Source organism: Mercenaria mercenaria, chromosome 5 (assembly GCF_021730395.1).
Source record: "Mercenaria mercenaria strain notata chromosome 5, MADL_Memer_1, whole genome shotgun sequence".
NCBI classification, from domain to species: domain Eukaryota; kingdom Metazoa; phylum Mollusca; class Bivalvia; order Venerida; family Veneridae; genus Mercenaria; species Mercenaria mercenaria.
In genome coordinates, this window is record NC_069365.1 from 39,449,112 (window position 1) to 39,470,614 (window position 21,503).

General features: G+C 36.2%; 1 protein-coding gene across 1 annotated transcript; it reads left to right on the plus strand.

Annotated features, from left to right (window-relative positions):
- The first annotated feature begins 57 nt into the window (after positions 1 to 57).
- Positions 58 to 20,382, plus strand: LOC123556944 (autophagy-related protein 13-like). The gene is made up of 6 exons (XM_045348051.2): positions 58 to 434; positions 7,990 to 8,546; positions 9,085 to 9,279; positions 10,135 to 10,269; positions 10,616 to 10,781; positions 12,036 to 20,382. Exons 1-6 carry the CDS (start codon positions 285 to 287, stop codon positions 12,282 to 12,284), a joined length of 1,452 nt encoding a protein of 483 aa, XP_045203986.2. The 5' UTR covers positions 58 to 284; the 3' UTR covers positions 12,285 to 20,382.
- The last annotated feature ends 1,121 nt before the right edge of the window (positions 20,383 to 21,503 follow it).

The following is a 21,503-nucleotide window of genomic DNA, read 5'->3' on the forward strand; positions in this document are numbered from 1 at the left end:
ATGATTGTACGGTTTAGAACGGTATAGAACAGAAAATACTCCAATCCCCACGTTCAACGTACTTCCGGTTTCTAGGACGAAGAAGAAAAACATGATGGAAAACAAAGTAGAAGCATTTATTGCTGATTTATCAGCGTCTGAAATGATAGATTTGCATATATATTAAATAACTGAACAAAAAATCAGCGTATCCTTTACTAATCAACAAAGTTTCAATGAGTTACGTTATGAGGAGCGTCTGAAAGCTATGTAAATTGTAAACAAAGTTGACCCACTTTTGCAAAATGACAGCGAAGTCAAATGCACAGGATAGGAAAGACTTTGATAAGTTTACCAAATTCTTTGTATACAAAAGTATTCAGATTATAGTTCAGTCAAGGCTAGGAGAGAAGATCAAGACAAAATCAAAGCCTTTCTCTTCTGGAGCAGATTGGGTAAGTTCAAGTTATTAGCAGGTCCCAAAAAAACCACAAATTAGCTATATAGCTAGAAATAGCTATAAAACCAATTAATGTTTTTCAAAATATGTCAATATCAAATATAAAATAGTTATTTTCCCATTCAAATGGTTTATGAGACAAAAGACAATCACAAAGTATGGAGATCTAGGTAGTCCAAATAATTGTACTCGAGAGTTGAATATCGTTATATTATTTTGACTTGTCGATATCCGCCTCCGAGTACAAACCAGAAAAGGTAAAGAATGTGGTAGCACTGTCCTCTTCTTTGCGTAAGTAACACCCAGTGGAATCCGTTGGGCGGGAATTATGTTATAATAATGCAACGGATAAAAAAAAGAAATACATACATAGAAAGCCTGTAATTTTTCCTTTTCAATGATGTATATATTACCGAGATTTTTTGAGAAAAATTCAAACTATGGCAGTTAAAAAATTGCCAAGGTTTAACACGAGTGTACTACATATTGGAAAATGGCCGATCACCGGTAAACACATTACTACACGAAGCGTTTTCATTGGTCACGCCTCCGACCGCCATTACATGAAGACGATTGAAACGTTAGAGGTTTAAATTTTTTACAACAGAAATTCTTGATAAATATGTCCTGTTCTTATGTTTTTTATTTACTATTTATGATTTAAAACAACAGGTAAGCAGTTAGGGCTAAAGAAAAATCGTGACTACTGATAAATCGTAATTTCAATTGACCACAGTTTCCACCACAGTTTTGATTGTTTCTGGTTGAGACCTCTAGGTAGACAACGTAAAATATCAAAATGTAAAATCGGTCTGCCCGAGGTCTCATTATTTAGACTAGAGATCTAGGCAGTTTTAGTTTCCGTACATGTTGCGAATTTCTGCGATAAATCTTTTATAGATTTGTCTTATACTACGACGATTATCACAAGTGAAATATTCAATAATGATTTATCGCAAAATACTGCTGCATTTATTGAAAATGTGACTATAAAGACCTTAATTTTGTGCTATTGTCTTTCTTGAAAAATCTTCTTGTAATCCATTTGGGCGCAATTGTGACCATTTTGCATTTGATTTTGACATATTTTGCATTATTATGTCTCCCCCCTGGAGACATATTGTTTTTGCCCTGTCCGTCCGTCCGTCTGTCCGTCCGTACGTCACACTTCATTTTCGAGCAATAACTGGAGAACCATATGACCTAGAACCTTCAAACTTTATAGGGTTGTAGGGCTGCTGGAGTAGATGACCCCTATTGTTTTTGGGGTCACTCCGTCAAAGGTCAAGGTCACAGGGGCCTGAACATTGAAAACCATTTCCGATCAATAACTAGAGAACCACTTGACCCAGAGTGTTGAAACTTCATAGGATCATTGGTCATGAAGAGTTGATGACCCCAATTGATTTTGGGGTCACTCCGTCAAAGGTCAAGGTCACAGGGGCCTGAACATTGAAAACCATTTCCGATCAATAACTAGAGAACCACTTGATCCAGAATGTTGAAACTTCATAGGATGATTGGTCATGAAGAGTAGATGACCCCTAATGATTTTGGGGTCACTCCGTCAAAGGTCAAGGTCACAGGGGCCTGAACATTGAAAACCATTTCCGATCAATAACTAGAGAACCACTTGACCCAGAATGTTGAAACTTCATAGGATGATTGGTCATGAAGAGTAGATAACCCCTAATGATTTTGGGGTCACTCCGTCAAAGGTCAAGGTCACAGGGGCCTGAACATTGAAAACCATTTCCGATCAATAACTGGAGAACCACTTCACCAAGAATGTTGAAACTTCATAGGATGATTGTACATGCAAAGTAGATGACCCCTATCGATTTTGGGGTCACTCCATTAAAGGTCAAGGTCACAGGGGCCTGAACATTGAAAACCATTTCCGGTCAGTAACTTGAGAACCACTTGACCCAGAATGTTGAAACTTAATAAGATGATTGGTCATGCAGAGTAGATGACCCCTAACGATTTTGGGGTCACTCTGTGAAAGGTCAAGGCCACAGGGGCCTGAACATTGAAAACCATTTATGGTCAGTAACTTGAGAACCACTTGACCCAGAATGATGAAACTTCATAGGATGATTGGTCATGCAGAGTAGATGACCCCTAACTATTTTGGGGTCACTCTATTAAAGGTCAAGGCCACAGGGGCCTGAACATGGAAAACCATTTCCAATCAATAACTTGAGAACCTCTCAACCCAGAATGTTGAAACTTCGTAGGATGATTGTTCATACAGAGTAAATGACCCCAATTGTTTTTGGGGTCACTCCGTTAAAGGTCAAGGTCACAGGGGCCTGAACATTGATAACCAGTTCCGATCAATAACTTGAGAACCACTTGACCCAGAATGTTGAAACTTCATAGGATGATTGAACATGCAGAGTAGATGACCCCTATTGATTTTGGAGTCAGTCAATTAAAGGTCAAAGTGGCCTGTTCATGTAAAATCATTTTTTGGAAATAACTTGAGAACCACTTGACCTACAGTGTTGAAACTTAATAGGATGATTGGACATTCAGAGTAGATGACCCCTATTTATTTTGAGGTCACTTGATCAAAGGTCAAGGTCACAGGAGCCTGAACAGTGACTTGAGAACCACTAGGCCCAGAGTGTTGAAATTTAGTGGGATGACTGGACATGCCAAGTAGATGATCAGGGCTTTTTCAGGGGGTTTTGGGAAAAAGGCCCCTGGTCATATTGGGAATTTTTAATGCGGTAAATTGTCAAATTTGGGAAAATATACTGACAAATTAAGTGAGTTTTTAATTAATATATGATTAGTTTAAATCTTCAGTTTCAAATTTTACTGGTAGACAGTATCCCCTTGTGAAATTTTGAGAATTTTTTTCAGGATTGTGTTCCAATATTGCCTAAAAATACAGTAACTATTGATTTGTCATGCAATAATTTTTGTTTAGTTTGTTTTCAACAAAGTTATAACTGAAATTATCCAAAAAGTAGAATGGCAAAGTGCCTGTATTATCGAGTGTAAAAACTGGGTCGCGAAAATATGTGACAATTGATTTTAATGGTATAAGAACTACCTGTCAACATGTTTTGGGTACTTTATTCAATTAATATTTGTGTTTTTATGCATTTTGAGAGGTTTTTGTATACAAATCACACATTTCTTCAGCAAAATCTTGTAATTATTTTTTGCCGAGGTTGCAGACGGTCACGTTACTAAAAATAGAAACGAGTTGGTTTTTCCAACATTTTGTTTAATTTACTTGGCAAACAAAACTAATTGTGCAAGAATTATTATTGAAAAACAGAAAGTAATTGATTTCAGTTGGGAAATTTTTCATTGGATTGGGAATTTTTTGCTCCAGATTGGGAAAAATAGAGCATTTTTGGCATTGGGAATGGGGCCGAATATCGGCCCCGTGAGATAGGGTGAAAAAGCCCTGATGATCCCTATTGCAGCCAACCATCAGTGTCTCTTTGACTTTCGCTCCTGACCCCTATTGACTTCTTGCCTATAGGACTTTGCATTTGGGGAGACATGCGCTTTTTTACAAAAGCATTTTCTAGTTGTTATTGGTTTTATAGCTAATTCTAGCTATAAAAAGCTAGATTTAGCTATATAGCTAATTTGTGACTTTTCTGGGACCTGATTAGTGCATGATGTGGATTATGATAAGCTAAAAAATTTCAGCTTCAGAATCAGAGATTTTATGGGTGGACGGATTAGCTCAATGGTTTGCATGCTGGCTTTCCAATCAGAGGTCTGGGGTTCAATCCCCGACAGATTCAGAAATGCTTTTCAGTGTTTCCCACCCAACTAGAGGTGTACTGGACTACTGGTCAGAAACCCAGGCAATCCTCGCGTGTATTGGTGCTATACACCGGGCACGTTAAAGAGCCAAGGGGTCTATTAAAAAAGAGCTAGGGTCTGGTACCCGGATTCCTTTGTATCTCAATATCTGTTTTTCAACAAGTCTGCATCTGTCAGACACTTGTACATATACACGTAGTGTGCTCTTGTAAATAATAGCACTTAGTGAGCACAGTTCATATAAAAAGAAAGGAAAAACTACCTCTTCAGAGGGTGTGCCTATACAAAAGGCGGAAGTTACCTTAAGAATACAAGATGGCTTATATGGATTACGGCTCTCAGAGATGAAATAACCCAGTTTGGAAACCTAGCCAGAAATTGTGCATGAAATCTGTCGCACTAATTTCATCAAATGAAATAAATGCCTCAGACTGGCCTTTTAGTTTTACACTGAAATATTTATTTCATTGAAAAATAACCATGTGCTATGAATTTTTGCATGACATCATTTTCATAGGAGGGTCAATATGCAGATGTAGCAGTGCAGCTCTGGTTATGTAACCAAATAGGGTTTAAACACAAATTAACTTAATGGATGCAACCATTAGTCCATTACAAAGTAAAAGATAGTGTCGGTTAAGTATACATCCATAATTATAATGTTTTAAATGAAATTTTGTACCTTGTAGCATTCTGGAGGGCATGTATATTTAAGAATACCAAATTTGATTTCTGAAATAGTGAGTTATTTTTATGCCCACAAAGGTGGGTTTACCTCATGTTTTTATTTCGATGTAAATGAGATATGAAACCAAAATTTGTAGTCCTGTTTGGCGCCATATAACCTATTGGGCACGCTTTTTGGGCATTTGTCACTAATAGTGACGGCTCTTGTTTCTAAAATCATTTTATATGTTCATTGTAAAAATGCTTTGTTTTACACTAGTGGAAACTAGCAAATACTTGAAAATGCAGTTCTTTGACTGGTCAGTTAAATTCCTGGTGACTTTGTGACAGGTGAGCTTTTGTGATCGCGTGGCATCTGTCGTCCGTGCGTGCGTGCGAAAACTTTTGCTTGTGACCACTCTAGAGGTCACATTTTTCATGGGATCATTATGAAAGTTGGTCAGAATGTTCATCTTGATGATATCTAGGTCAAGTTTGAAACTGGGTCACATGCGGTCAAAAACTAGGTCAGTAGGTCTAAAAATAGAAAAACCTTGTGACCTCTCTAGAGGCCATATTTTTCATGAGATCTTCATGAAGATTAGTCAGAATGTTCAACTTGATGATATCTAGGTCAAGTTCGAAACTGGGTCACATGCGGTCAAAAACTAGGTCAGTAGGTCTAAAATAGAAAAACCTTGTGACCTCTATAGAGGCCATATTTCTCAATGGATCTTCATGAAAATTGGTCAGAATGTTCATCTTGATGATATCTAGGTCAAGTTCGAAACTGGGTCACCTGGGGTCAAAAACTAGGTCAGTAGGTCTAAAAATAGAAAAACTTTGTGACCTGTAGAGGCCATATTTCTCAATGGATCTTCATGAAAATTGGTCAGAATGTTCATCTTGATGATATCTAGATCAAGTTCGAAACTGGGTCACATGCGGTCAATAACCAGGTCAGTAGATCTAAAAATAGAAAAACCTTGTGACCTCTCTAGAGTCCATATTTTTCAAGAGATCATCATGAAAATTGATCAGAATGTTCATCTTGATGATATCTAGGTCAAGTTCAAACTGGGTCACATGCGGTCAAAAACTAGGTCAGTAGGTCTAAAAATAGAAAAACCTTGTGACCTCTCTAGAGGCCATATTTTTCTTGAAATCTTCATGAAGATTGGTCAGAATGTTCACCTTGATGATATCTAGGTCAAGTTCGAAACTGGGTCACATGCGGTCAAAAACTAGGTCAGTAGGTTTAAAAATAGAATATCTTTGTGACCTCTCTAGAGGCCATATTTCTCAATGGATCTTCATGAAAATTGGTCAGAATGTTCACCTTGATGATATCTAGGTCAGTATCGAAACTGGGTCACTGCGGTCAAAAACTAGGTCAGTAGGTCTAAAAATAGAAAAACTTTGTGACCTCTCTAGAGGCCATATTTCTCAACGGATCTTCATGAAAATTGGTGAGAGTGTTCAACTTGATGATATGTGGTCAAGTTCGAAACTGGGTCACGTACGGTCAAAAACTAGGTCAGTAGGTCTAAAAATAGAAAAACCTTGTGACCTCTCTAGAGGCCATATTTTTCATGAGATCTTCATGAAAATTGGTGAGAATGTTCACCTTGATGATATTTAGGTCAGTTTCGAAACTGGGTCACTCGGGATCAAAAACTAGGTCAGTAGGTCTAAAAATAGAAAAACCTTGTGACCTCTGTAGAGGCCATATTTCTCAATGGATCTTCATGAAAATTGGTCAGAGTGTTCATCTTGATGATATCTAGGTCAAGTTCTAAACTGGGTCACGTGGGGTCAAAAACTAGGTCAGTAGGTCTAAAAATAGAAAAACTTTGTGACCTCTCTAGAGGCCATATTTCTCAATGGATCTTCATGAAAATTAGTTAGAATATTCACCTTGATGATATCTAGGTCAAATTTGAAACTGGGTCACATGCGGTCAAAAACTAGGTCAGTAGGTTTGAAAATAGAAAAACTTTGTGACCTCTCTAGAGGCCATATTTTTCATGAGATCTTTATGAAAATTAGTCAGAATGTTCACCTTGATGATATCTAGATCAGATTTGAAACTGTGTCACATGCGGTCAATAACTAGGTCAGTAGATCTAAAAATAGAAAAACCTTGTGACCTCTCTAGAGTCCATATTTTTCAAGAGATCTTCATGAAAATTGATCAGAATGTTCATCTTGATGATATCTAGGTCAAGTTTGAAACTGGGTCACGTTTGGTCAAAAACTAGGTCTGTAGGTCTAAAAATAGAAAAGCCTTGTGACGTCTATAGAGGCCATATTTCTCAATGGATCTTCATGAAGATTGGTGAGAGTGTTCATCTTGATGATATCTAGGTCAAGTTCGTAACTGGGTCATGTGCGTTCAAAAACTAGGTCAGTAGGTCTAAAAATAGAAAAACCTTGTGACCTCTCTAGAGGCCATATTTTTCATGAGATCTTCATGAAAATTGGTGAGAATGTTCACCTTGATGATATCTAGGTCAAATTAAAAAGTGGGTCACATGCCTTCAAAAACTAGGTCATTAGGTCAAATAATAGAAAAACCTTGTGACCTCTCTAGAGGTCATATTTTTCAATGGATCTTCATGAAAATTGGTCAGAATTTTTGATCTTGATGATATCTAGGTCACATGTGCTCAAAAACTAGGTCACTATGTCAAATAATAGAAATAACAACGTCATACTCAGTTCAACACTGGGTCATGTGGGGATAGGTGAGCGATTCAGGACCATCATTGTCCTCTTGTTTTTCAATGTAAGCTGTCCTGCTTACTTTAAGAAGATCAGTGGTTGAGTGGAACATGACATCTTTAGTATATTCAAGTTGTCATGAAAAGCAGTACATTTCTAATCCAGTTTGAAAATGTGATAGTCCTCTAAAGGTTGGTTAATGAGGACATTGAGTTCTTGGTTAGTTACAGTTTGCATTATCTAAAACCCGGTACTTATTTTCAAAAGTTTAAAGTTAGAGATTTTTTTAAACAATGCATTGCTTATAAATATGCTCAGTGAGTTCTTAATTGTAATTTAGAATGTTTTCTCCTTTTCAGTTCAACATAGCAATAACTGACAACAATGAAGTTCACACTGAAGCCAAAAAGGTTGTGTCAAACCAGACCACAACACTTGCACAGAACGTGTGTGTTGAGATCTCTCTACGAACAGCCGAGGGTGATACAATGGTGCTTGAACTTTGGTACATAAATTTAGATACAAACCAGTATGATATTAGTGCTAAAATGTCACAGACTGGTTATTCTAGAATGAGCATTGCATTAAAATCGTTGCTGAATGTGTCGAGAGTTACACCAGCATACAGACTATCTCGTAGGCAAGGAAGCAGTGACTATATAATCTGTTACAGAATTTATCTTGGGGAACCTCAGTTTTACATTCTTGGGGAAAGCTATCAAAAATCAAAAGTTGGCTCTGTACCAACGCCATATGGGACCATCGGAATTCATCTAGGCTACAGAACAAAGCTCTTGCTATCTCCACAGAACACAACAAAAGAGGTGCCTTTCGAGGTGAAGGATGACCACTTTAAACAAGACAATAGTCCAGTTAGACCAACCACACCAAAACCTTGTTCATCAGGTTACAGAAGGTAATGATCAACTTCTTTATTGAGTTGATCTGTCAGTATTCTACATTTTATTCATAAGTTAAAAGCTGTAAAAAAAAATTGCCAAAAATTGTCTTACAGGATGCCTCTAAAGATAACAGGTTCTATAAAATTGTTGAAACATAGTAGCGTAAATTTGTATTCTTTGAAATATAATTATACTTTGCAGGTAGATGGATACAGGAATGTGCTAGTGTTTAGTTTAAATGATAATGGAGAGACTGTAGGGATAACATGTTTTAGATTTCAGATCAATTAAAAAACTGCTGACAGTGAATTTTGGTTTTGGAATCACATTTGTATTTGTCAACCAAAGAGGCAACCTGGTGTCAAAGTAACACTCAAGCTAAAAGTACCCAGTACCTTTACAAAGTATGATCCAATTTCTTTAAGACTTGGCAGTTTGCAGAAGTCCTCGGATTGTATTTCACAAAAGTTAGTATTTTGTGCTTTGTTAAAGCTTTAAAGGATTTATGCTTTGTCTGGTTTGACCCTGCATTAAAGTTTCCTTGTTTTGCAGGCAAAGTACTTGTGATTCAGACACAGGGCAGAGTGAAGAATCTTGCACAACTACATTCTCTACAAGTCCTTGTGGTGAGTCCCTGAGAACAAAGGGAAGCCCTGCCTCCCACCACCAGTCACAGCCAATCAAGATAAATTTGCAGGGTAGCTCTCCAGTAACAGACAAGTTTCCTGATGATTTGAGGCCACAAAGGTGAGCATATTCTTAAAGCAGCATGCCTCCAGATTTGTGTAAAAAATAATCTTTCTTTCAAATTGAAGTTTTGGTCATATTATGAACATTAGAATATGAATTTTTGTTTCTAAAATATTTTTAAAATTCCAAATCAAGAAAAAAAGATGACCGCGTCGGGAATCCAACCCCGGACCGCCACGGCAATAATCCTGTCGTCATAACCAATAGCGCTATAGCTGAAGTAGCGAATAATGACTTCCAAATATAGATATTTATAATAGAGACAGTTTACCTGGAGTAAAAGCGTGACCAGCGCTTTTCGATTTTCATCGTAAAAAGTAGTAAAAACAACAAAGTCTCGTGTGTTTCTGTAACATAAAATTTGTCAATAATTTTTAAAGCCTTCTTAAGAAATATAGCATTTATTTCAAGATATCTAAAAAAAAATTTTTTTTGTCGAACAATCTGGAGGCATGCCGCTTTAACATTTAGAAAATATGAGTATAGAGTTATCGTATGTGGAATATCTGTGTTAAATTTTAATTTTTTGTTTTGAAATTGATTGATATAGTTTTTAACACATCTTCAAAAGTTGAAATTTTTCAACAGAATGGTGCACTATTTTTGGCTGCATTTTGCAAATAAAGATGTAAAATTCACAAGATTATTCCTTTAATACAAAGAGAGCAGCAGCATTCTTTATGAGTTGCAAGTTGGAATCCAGCCGTGACATGATCATGACTTCTTGCACAACAGTTGTCAACAGTTGTGGATTTTTAAAAGAATTATGCATGGTTTGTATTAATTTTCAAGCTTTGCAGTGAGGTTAAAGTCAGTTAGTTTATTCTAAAAGAAATTATTTGCTGATTTCAGTGCTCCGGAGAAACCTTTCACATACCAAGATTGCCATAGAGTGGGTGCGTTTGTTCAGCATTTTACAGACAACAAACATAGTGATACAGATGATGTTCCATTCCTGTCCCTTCTACAACAGGTCAAACTCGATAGGTATGTATACATAGGTTTTGTCTTGAATTCACTTGGATACTCTAATTTTGCATTTTACAGACAGCAAACACATTGCCTTCCCAGTCACATCCACAACAGGTAGATTTTGGTCATTAAGATGTCACAAGAAAGATGTGTAAGGACTGAAGGCTGGGATGCTAGCTTATGATTTCTTTTTATTTGAGGAAATTTTGTGAAAAATTGATACGCAGTAGTCCGTATGGTAATGCTTTCCTGCTTGTATGTTCTTCAAATTGATTTCCTTAACAGAGATATTGTACAAGCTGTCTTCATAATACTTCTTTTTACGAATGCTCTGACAAATCTTAAACTACTTATTTTCCAGACAAGACAAAGAGAAAACAGACAATACCAAGTTAGAGGCATCTAAAGGTACTTCAAGCACAAAAACAGAAAGTTCACGTGACACAAGTGAGTCAGCACTGAGCGAGTCTAAGACAAGTACGAGCAGTCAGATTTCAGCTCCAGATGACTTTGTTATGGTGGAGTTGGTAGGTGTCTTAAACTGTCTTTTCATTTATTCACCTTACTTTTGTTCAAAGGGCCTTGTTGCTTATTGTGTTATTGAGGTAAACGCTGTTTTCAACGTTATTTCAGTTATGTGCTGATGGTTAGTTAACCTAGTGTTCAGGGCCTTGCACAAGTTTTAAGTTATTTGCTTCAATACAGTAACTGACAAACTTCTCTAAATGACTTCAGACACCATTCTGTCAAGTCATCATAGAGTATGTTATGAACTGTCCAGGATCAAATATATGCAACCTCACAATTCATACATGTACATATGTGTTTAACCTACTAAACTAACTGGGATGGGCTGATAATTGTGACAGGTGTGTTTTATCCAGTTATGTGTTTTGCTAATTATTTCCAATACGTTACTTTAGATTTTTTTTGTGAACTTACTTTAACTTATTCTTACAAAACAGGCCCTGTGATTCCCAGTAAGTTTGTTACAGTTTGCTATCACATTTATCTTCCTTCTTAAATTCTTACTGTGTTATATTGTGTCGAATACATAGAGGATATTTGTTTGTCTTGAGTGAATATGGAATATATCTCACTGAGAAGTGAGAAAATTTCAAAATATTTTTGAAATATTTTCACGAATGAGTGAAAATGTGAAAATTTTCTCACTTCGAGGTGAGATGTATTCCATATTCACGAAAAACAAATTTATTTTTTATTTTATGCTCAATTACGTTCAGATGTGCATTTTGCAACTATTTTAATCTCAGCGCGGGAAACAGACGCGTGTAAACAGACATGATGTCAGACGTGCTGTGACGTTATAAAGACGCATGCAACATAAAGTTTCATTTTGTTTTATTTTTTGCTGCATAATGGTATGAAATTCTCATTAAGTAAAATAATTTGAATCGAGAAATATACTATAAAGAACAAAGTGCGACTACAATTTTCATCCTGTTTTAAGAAATTAATTTAAAATTCATACACAATGTAAGGAGAGGGTTGAGCATATCTCTCACAGTGTGAAAATATAGATTTCATACTTTCACAGTGTGAGTGATGAGATATGAAAATATTTAACTGATAGAATACAGTATTTCATTAGTTAGCATAAAATAAATAAATAATATCGTTGCTAAACAGTAAGAATTCTTTAATTCTTGCATTAGTTATAGTTGATTTGATTTATTTTCATTTGTCATGTAGCAATCATGTTTTCTCTTATAGGTGCCTGTTTGTAGATGCCTTTCAAACATTGTCTCTTCCTCTTTCAGAAAACTCCATTTGCAGGGGCTGATGCAAACAGTGATCTGGGCAAGTTTTATAGAGAATGTCAGAGTGCGCCTGCACTTACTATCTGTGATGAGGAGCAATCTGTTCCAGAAGCTCTAGAACAGTTAACAACACAGCTTGAAAGTTTTGAAACTAATATGAAAGACTTCGACAATTTTGTGTCAGAACTGAACATTGAGAATGAATCTATTGGTTTTGAACCGAAGGCTGACAAAGTTTTTGAAACGTGATACAGTGAATAGTGTTTTCCAATCTCTCATATAGAGTTGTCATTCTTACCTATCACGTTGGGTCTGTTATTGATCAACAGATTCTGTATCAGCTGAAAAATATCAACAATAAATTAATTTAGCAGGAACACTCTTATGTAGAATATAGGCTAGGAAAAGAAATACGAGTCGAAACAAATGCAAAGAATATATTGCTTATTTGGCATTTTCTTTTGATTGTTTAAGGGAAATATTTTTCAGTTATCTGGCAATTTTTCTTCAGTTTTATTTTTGTGCTCCCCTTCGAAGGAGGAGTATATTGTTTTGCAGATGTCGGTCGGTCCGTAGACCAATCCGTTTCTGGATGATAACTCAGAACACTTGGGCCTAGGATCATGAAAGTTAATAGGGAGGTTGGTCATGACCAGCAGATGACCCCTATTGATTTTGAGATCAGTAGGTCAAAGGTCAAGGTCACAATGACCCCAAACAGTTAAACGGTTTCTGGATGATAACTCAAGAATGCTTGGGTCTAGGATCATGAAAGTTAATTGGGAGGTTTGTCATAACCAGGAGATGACCTCTATTGATTGTGAGGACAGTATGTCAGAGGTCAAGGTCACAGTGACCCAGAAAAGTTAAACCATTTCCAGACGGTAACTTGAGAACACTTGGGCTTAGGATCACGAAACTTAGTAAGGAGGCTGAACATGACCAGCAGATAACCCCTATTGATTTTGAAGTCAGTAGGTCAGAGGTCAAGGTCGCTTAGCTCAGTAGGTAAGAGCGTTGGTCTACGGATCGCAGGATCGTGAGTTCGATCCTCGGGCGGGGCGTATGTTCTCTGTGACTATTTGATAAACGACATCGTGTCTGACATCATTAGTCCTCCACCTCTGATTCATGAGGGAAGTTGGCAGTTCCTTGCGGAGAACAGGTTTGTACTGGTACAGAATCCAGGAAAACTGGTTAGGTTAACTGCCCGCCGTTACATAACTGAAATACTGTTGAAAAATGGCGTTAAACCCAAAACAAACAAACAAACCAGAACAGTAGAACTTTTTTTGCCAAATAGCTAGAGAATGCTTTGGTCTAAGGTCACATTTGATACGAAGGTCACTTATTGATTTGAGGTCAGTACATCAAGCGTGCAGTGCACAGTGACCGAAAAATTTCTGTTCCTTGTGCAGTTACTGAATGCATCAAGGGGGACATTTCGTGTTCTACGAGCTTTTGTTTTTATTGAGTCAATATTCCGGATTTCTGTATCGATATATATCTTTGACTTGACTGTATCATCGAGATTAACATTGACAGCCATAATGCTAACATCCAAGTTCTATTTTGTATTCAAAATTCTGAATAGATATTTTGAGTCTTTAAAAGGCAAAGGCAGTTTGGAAAATTAGATTGTAAATTAGTGTTGTCAGCCAGTAATGTGCCATAGTTATTAGTATATATTACTCCTTAATCATTGACAGATGAATGTAAGAGTAAGGAAAGGCAGCTCTGTGAAAGAGATTGGGTGTTTTAAGCGTGAGTGACATGTGTGATAATTTAATATTATGATTCAATGGCAAAGCTTTTTTTCTTTTTATTTCAGCGACCTGAAGTGTTGAGCACTTTGGTTTTGTAAGAGATGATGGTTGTATTTTTATTCATAGAGGTTGAATGCATTTGACAATTGTTTTATTGACTGTTCGTTTGTTAAAAGAAGGAACGTATTTGTAAATAGGTTGTTGTGTTATTGACCTAGAACTTACTTTATTTTTAATTTGACATCTCAGTATATTTGATGTATATGGGAGACAGTGCTTTTCCATTTATTATACATTTGACAAAAATTTAATGTAAACTTCAGTATTCTGAATATGAATTTATCCTATCGGCAAAATGGGCATTTTTTCAGTTGCGTTATATTCATGTATCTATGAATTATTCTCTACATCCTCTTTATATTTGTTAATTGATTGTACATTGATTTTTGATCTTTGCCCACCTGGGAAGAACAGTAGAAAAAAACAGGTAACTACTAATAGAGGTCGCTGGTTCGATCTCCAGAAGAGATGAATGTTCTTGGTGAATGTGGTGACAGATTACAACTTTGTAGGAAAGCTAATTACCAAGGCCAGATTTACATGTAATTTTTAGCTCGACTTTTCGAAGAAAAAGTAGAGCTATTGCACTCGCCCCGGTGACGCCATCGCCGTTGGTTAAAGTTTTTAATAAAGTCAAATATCTCTGTTACTGTCAAAGCTATTGACTTGAAACTTAAAAGTTATTTACTATCAAAGTCTACAGAAGGAGAAACAATCCCCATAACTCTGGTTTGAATTTTGACAGAGTAATGCCCCTTTTTAACTTAATTTTTTTTTTTTAAAGTCCAATATATCTGTTACTATCAAAGCTTTTGACTTGAAAACTAAAAATAGTTATTTACTATCAACATCTACACCAGCAGAACAATCCCCATAACTCTGTTTGAATTTTGGCTTAAACTATTTACTGGCAAAGCTCTAATTCAAGAGTCAAGCACTGAGAAAAGTTGAGCGTGCTGTCTTAAGGACAGCTCTTGTTTATAAAGTTTGTTGTTTGAGTATAAACTTCATTATGTGCTCTTGATTGATCAAAAATGCCATATTTTACATATATTGTACTGGAGCAGCTTTTTAGCTCACCTGTCACAAAGTGACAAGGTGAGCTTTTGTGATCGTGCGGTGTCCGTCGTCCGTTGTCCGTCCGTTCGTGCGTCCGTGCGTGCGTCCGTAGACTTTTGCTTGTGACCACTCTAGAGGTCACATTTTTCATGGGATCTTTATGAAAATTGGTCAGAATGTTCATCTTGATGATACCTAGGTCAAGTTCGAAACTGGGTCACGTGCGGTCAAAAACTAGGTCAGTAGGTCTAAAAATAGAAAAACCTTGTGACCTCTCTAGAGGCCATATATTTCACAAGATCTTCATGAAAATTGGTCAGAATGTTCACCTTGATGATATCTAGATAAAGTTCGAAACTGGGTCACGTGCCATCAAAAACTAGGTCAGTAGGTCTAAAAATAGAAAAACCTTGTGACCTCTCTAGAGGCCATATATTTCACAAGATCTTCATGAAAATTGGTCAGAACGTTCACCTTGATGATATCTAGGTCAAGTTCGAAACTCGGTCACGTGCCATCAAAAACTAGGTCAGTAGGTCAAATAATAGAAAAACGTTGTGACCTCTCTAAAGGCCATATTTTTCATGGGATCTGTATGAAATGTGGTCTGAATGTTCATCTTGATGATATCTAGGTCAAGTTCGAAACTGGGTCACGTGATGTCAAAAACTAGGTCAGTAGGTCTAAAAATAGAAAAACCTCGTGACCTCTCTAGAGGCCATTTATTTCATGACATCTTCATGAAAATTGGTCAGAACGTTCACCTTGATGATATCTAGGTCAAGTTCGAAAGTGGGTCACGTGCCGTCAAAAACTAGGTCAGTAGGTCAAATAATAGAAAAACCTTGTGACCTCTCTAGAGGCCATATTTTTCATGGGATCTGTATGAAAGTTAATCTGAATGTTCATCTTGATGATATCTAGGTGAAGTTTGAAAGTGGGTCACGTGCCATCAAAAACTAGGTCAGTAGGTCAAATAATAGAAAAACCTTGTGACCTCTCTAAAGGCCATATTTTTCATTGGATCTGTATGAAAATTGGTCTGAATGTTCATCTTGATGATGTCTATGTCAAGTTTGAAACAGGGTCATGTGCGGTCAAAAACTAGGTCAGTAGGTCTAAAAATAGAAAAACCTTGTGACCTCTCTAGAGGCCATACTTGTGAATGGATCTCCATAAAAATTGGTCAGAATGTTCACCTTGATGATATCTAGGTCAAATTTGAAACTTGGTCACGTGCCATAAAAAACTAGGTCAGAAGGTCAAATAATAAAAAAACCTTGTGACTTCTCTAGAGGCCATACTTTTCATGGGATCTGTATGAAAGTTGGTCTGAATGTTCATCTTGATGTTATCTAGGTCAAATTTGAAACTGGGTCAACTGCGGTCAAAAACTAAGTCAGTAGGTCTAAAATTATTTAAATCTTTTGACCTCTCTAGAGGCCATATTTTTCAATGGATCTTCATGAAAATTGATCTGAATGTTCACCTTGATGATATCTAGATCAGTTTCGAAACTGTGTCACGTGCGGTCAAAAACTAGGTCAGTAGGTATAAAAATAGAAAAACCTTGTGACCTCTCTAGAGGACATATTTTTTATGATATCTTCATGAAAATTAGTGAGAATGTTCACCTTGATGATATCTAGGTAAAGTTCAAAACAGGGTCACGTACCTTCGAAAACTAGGTTCATTGGTCAAATAATAGAAAAACCTTGTGACCTCTCTAGAGACCATATTTTTCAATGGATCTTCATGAAAATTGGTCAGAATTTTTATCTTGATAATATCTAGGTCAAGTTCAAAACTGGGTCACATGAGCTCAAAAACTAGGTCACTATGTCAAATAATAGAAAAAACAACGTCATACTCAAAACTGGGTCATGTGGGAAGAGGTGAGCGATTCAGGACCATCATGGTCCTCTTGTTTTCTTAAACTATCCTACAAAGAATGTGTATACCAATAAGATCTCTTTCAAGTTTGATTATAGGTCATAATCAATATAGTAGATTGAGAGTTATGTGCCCATGAATTCAGTATTTCATTATGTACACTTTAGCACCCTTTATTTTTAAACAAATCCCGTGTCATATCTACACGTGTGTACTTATAAAAGCTGTATGAAGTGAGGGTACTGGTTAGATCAGATTATTGATTGTCAACTTACATGCTCTTGATTTAGTAATAATTTCCATGTAACATTGGGATGCAGTATAACTCTTATATTATTATACATACATATACCATACTAAGTATGTGAATTGATATGTGTGTTGTTATTACGTAGGGTCTTTACAAATTTGACCTTGAATCAAGAGCAAAAGTACTCATGTGAGATACCAGGCAACTGTGGCTGTTTTTAGTGTAATTGATAAGTTGTGGTTGCATACAATGTCCTGTTTACTTGTAATGATTTCCCTTTCTGTTTTCCCCAAACATTGATTTGTATCACAGACATTGTACTGCTTCACATTTATGTTTATCTTCCGCTATAAACATGTGTTTGTGCTGTGCCCAGATAATTCATATCCATTTATCCTGCCATTTACATTGTGGTAAGCCATGCACTTTTTTTTTCAAAAGCAATTTCTAGCTTATACAATGTTTCCTACATGTAATATGCCAGAATGAAGTGGCTGTGAACATGTATAGAAATGAAAAAAACGTTGTCTGAAAAAAGTGACTCTACTGTTTTGGGACAAGTGATCTGTCGGATACAATGTCACAAATAGTGTAAATTATTTTCATTAGTGAAGAAAGTTTTCTCCAGTTCCTTCCTAAGACTGTTCAGAATCAACTTCAGTCAAACTGAACTTGGGCATTATCACTTGAGACTATTTCATAACATCTTTCAACAAAAGCTGTTTTTTCTTTTGACAGTAAGGCCAAAATTAAAAATATGTTTGTTTGTTGTCCTCCCTACTTACCCGCTTAAAACGCTGCACCCTAAAAGCTTTTATTGGACACTGCTGGTCAAATTTTTTTGAGGCTTCTTTTCTGTAAATTGTGCTTGGCAAATTAATCTTTTATACTTCTTATTTTATCTATATGCAATTATTTTACCATTCAGTTTTTTTTTTTGTTAGAATTTTGCACATTTAATAGTTGGCTATATTTCAGTGCAGCAGATTATTATGATTCTTGTTCGTAAAACTTGGCTATTTTTGTAAATCTCAATCATTAGCTCCACTATTCGGCCCATTATACCCAAGGTCAAGGTCACCAAGGTGTTATACTTAGGTTATTGTGTCTCCCACCACACAGTAGTGTGGGAGACATATTGATTTACTCCAGTCTGTGTGTCAGTCTGTCTGTCGCAAAGCTTGTCCGCACTCTAAGTCAAACATTTCTCACCCGATCTTCACCAAACTTGAACAAAATATGTCTGACCATAAGACCTTGGCCAAGATCGATAACTAGCCAAATCGGCCCAGGCACTTAGGAATTATGGCCCTTGAATTACCGAAAAATCCTCGGAGCGCATGCGCTTTCGTGCACCCAAGCTGTACCCTATACTACTTTTATTAGTAGTATAGGGTACGTTTTGGGTGCAAGAAAGCGCATGCACAAGTAGTATAGGGTACATTTTGGGTCCAAGAAAGCACAGACTGACTTACTATTTAGATGATTAGGCAGTTGTGGGAGACATGCGCTTTTCTCAAAAGCATCTCTAGTTTTAAAGGTTAAATTTTTTCGCCAACCTTTGTTTTTCATCATATCTTTGTTACTATTGCTTATATCTTACTGTAACTTAACATAAACATTGTCCACCATACAAACAAAGTATGTACAGGGGCTGGGGCCCATTATACCAAAAGGTCAAGGTCACCAAGGTGTTACACTAAGGTTATTTTTAAGGTTAAAGTTTTTTGGCAACCTTTGTTTTTCTGTCATATCTTTATTACTATTGCTTATATCTTACTGTATGTTCACATAAACATTGTCCAGCATGCAAACAAAGTATGTGCAGAGGCTGGGCCAATTATACCCAAGGTCAATGTCACAAAGTTGTTATACTTGGAATTATTTTCATGTTAAAATTTTTCGAAAGCTTCGTTTTTAGACATATCTTAGGTACTTTAAAAGATAATGACTTGAAATTAAAAATATTTCTTTATAATCATCATCTGCATGTGTGATAAGAATCCCCATAACTCTGATTTGTATTTTTGACCAAATTATGCCCCTTTTATACTTAAATTTTTTAACAAACTTCTTTTTCTGGACATAACTTTGGTACTATATAAGATAATGACTGGAAACTCAAAATACATTTTTACCATCACCATCTACATGTGTGGTTACAAACCCCATAACTCTAATTGTATTTTTATGCCCCCGAAGGGAGGCATATTAGTTTTCAATTGTCCGTCCATTAGCTTGTCACAACGTTAACTTTCAACATTAACTTTTTGCATGAAGGCACTTTACTCGCGAACCACTGCACCCAGGACCTTCAAACTTCACATGCTAATAGTACTTATTGAGTACACGGCCCCTATTGACTTTGGGGTCACCAGGTCAAAGGTCAAGGCGCTGCGGGGGCATTTGTCACCATTAGTGACAGCTCTTGTTGACAGAATTATGCCCCTTTTGTACTTAAAGTTTTTTTGCAATCTTCGCTTTCTGGATATAACTTTAATGCAATATAAGATAAAGACTTGAAACTTAAAATGTATCTTTATCATCATCATCATCTACATGTGTGGTAACAATCCCCATAACTCTGATTTGTATTTTTGACCAAATTATGCCCCTTTTATACTTAAATTTTTTAATAAACTTCGTTTTCTGGACGTAACTTTGGTACTATATAAGATAATGACTGGAAACTCAAAATATATCTTTACCATCATCATCTGCATGTGTGGTAACAATCCCAATAACTCTAATATGTGTTCTTGACAGAATTATGCCCCTTGGTGTATCTTCCTTTTTAAAGTAGAGGTCTCTTATTGAAACATATATTCATTTTACTGTCAAATCCCCAAATAGTGGAGCGCGCTGTCTTATGGACAGCTCGTTTTTCAGTCTAATTACTGGTATCTTTTTGTTTGCTATTGTTTATGGTACTTCTCAAGATTTTTATTATTTTGAAAGCAAATGATAAAAAACTATCCATATAATAAATATTATGAATAAATAGTGTTTTAATATTTTTTTATAGCAATTATTTGAATGTTGCACCATTACACTGTTTCTGGTAACTGGAAGCATTGATTTTTTTTTTAACCTTTTTTGTCAGCATGTAAAATTGTCATGGAAAACTCATGAAGATCAAGAAATTTTGTTAGTTTGTATGAACTACAAAGCACTATACAATGTCACTTTTGTCTTAGAATTTGCATTTTTTCCCATTTAAATCATTTTATCTTGATTGATATATTTTGAATGAGACCAGTGAACTGTTGTATGTGATAGCCTGATGTATATTCTCATAAATAAATCTGATGGAAAGCCAGGAAGAATTTTTGTTGTAATTAGGTCCCACTTTGAAGAAAATGGATTATATTGTGTTGCTCAGATCACAATTGCAGATAATTACTGTTGTTCTGGGGCTCAGTTATGTAAGAGTCAAATTACATCAAACTACTATAGCTTGGCTTACAGTCATCCAGCTTCACAGAATGATTGCCTGTGGTCAGTAGATGAACTCTTTTGTGTTTTTTAGCTCGCCTGTCGCGTAGTGACAGGGTGAACTTTTGTGATCGCCCTTCGTCCGTCCGTCCACAATTTTTTGTGAACACGATAGAGACCAATTTTGCAATCAATTTTAATCAAACTTGCACATAACTTGTATTGGCATAATATCTCGGTTCCTTTCGAAAACTGGCCAGATCCAATGATGGGTTCCAGAGTTATGGTCCCTTATAGGGCCAAAATTTGCTATTTTTGGCTTGTGAACACGATAGAGACCACATTTTGCAATCAACTTTAATCAAACTTGCTCACAACTTGTATTGTGTTTGAAAACTGGCCAGATCCAATCACGTGTTCCAGAGTTATGGCCCCTTAAAGGGTCAAAATTTGCTATTGTTGGCTTGTGAACATGATAGAGACCACATTTTGCAATCAACTTTAATCAAACTTGCACACAACTTGTATTGGCATAATATCTCAGTTCCTTTCGAAAACTGGTCAAATCCCAGAGTAATGGCCCCTTAAAGGGCCAAAATTTTATATTTTTGGCTTGTGAGCATGATAGAGACCACATTTTGCAATCAACTTTAATCAAACTTGCACACAACTTGTATTGACATAATATCTTGGTTCCTTTCGAAAACTGGCCAGATCCTATCACGATCCAGAGTTATGGCCCCTTTAAGGGCCAAAATTTGATATTTTTGGCTTGTGAACACAATAGAGACCACATTCTGCAATCAACTTTAATTAAACTTTCACACAACTTGTATTGGCATAATATCTCCGTTTCTTTCAAAAACTTGCCAGATCCCATCATGGATTCCAGAGTTAAGGCCCCTTAAAGGGACAAACTTCGCTATTTTGGTTTTGCAGCCTTGTAGAGACTTCATTTATGGTTTGATTTGATACAAACTTGTAAAATATCTTCAACAACAATAA

Bases quoted from the DNA above. Each gene is read 5' to 3' on its own strand.
- LOC123556944 (XM_045348051.2), top strand. From the start codon at position 285: ATGACAGCGAAGTCAAATGCACAGGATAGGAAAGACTTTGATAAGTTT. The intron at 9,280-10,134 runs GTGAGCATATTC...TGCTGATTTCAG, and splicing joins GATGATTTGAGGCCACAAAG to TGCTCCGGAGAAACCTTTCA. The intron at 10,782-12,035 runs GTAGGTGTCTTA...TTCCTCTTTCAG, and splicing joins ACTTTGTTATGGTGGAGTTG to AAAACTCCATTTGCAGGGGC.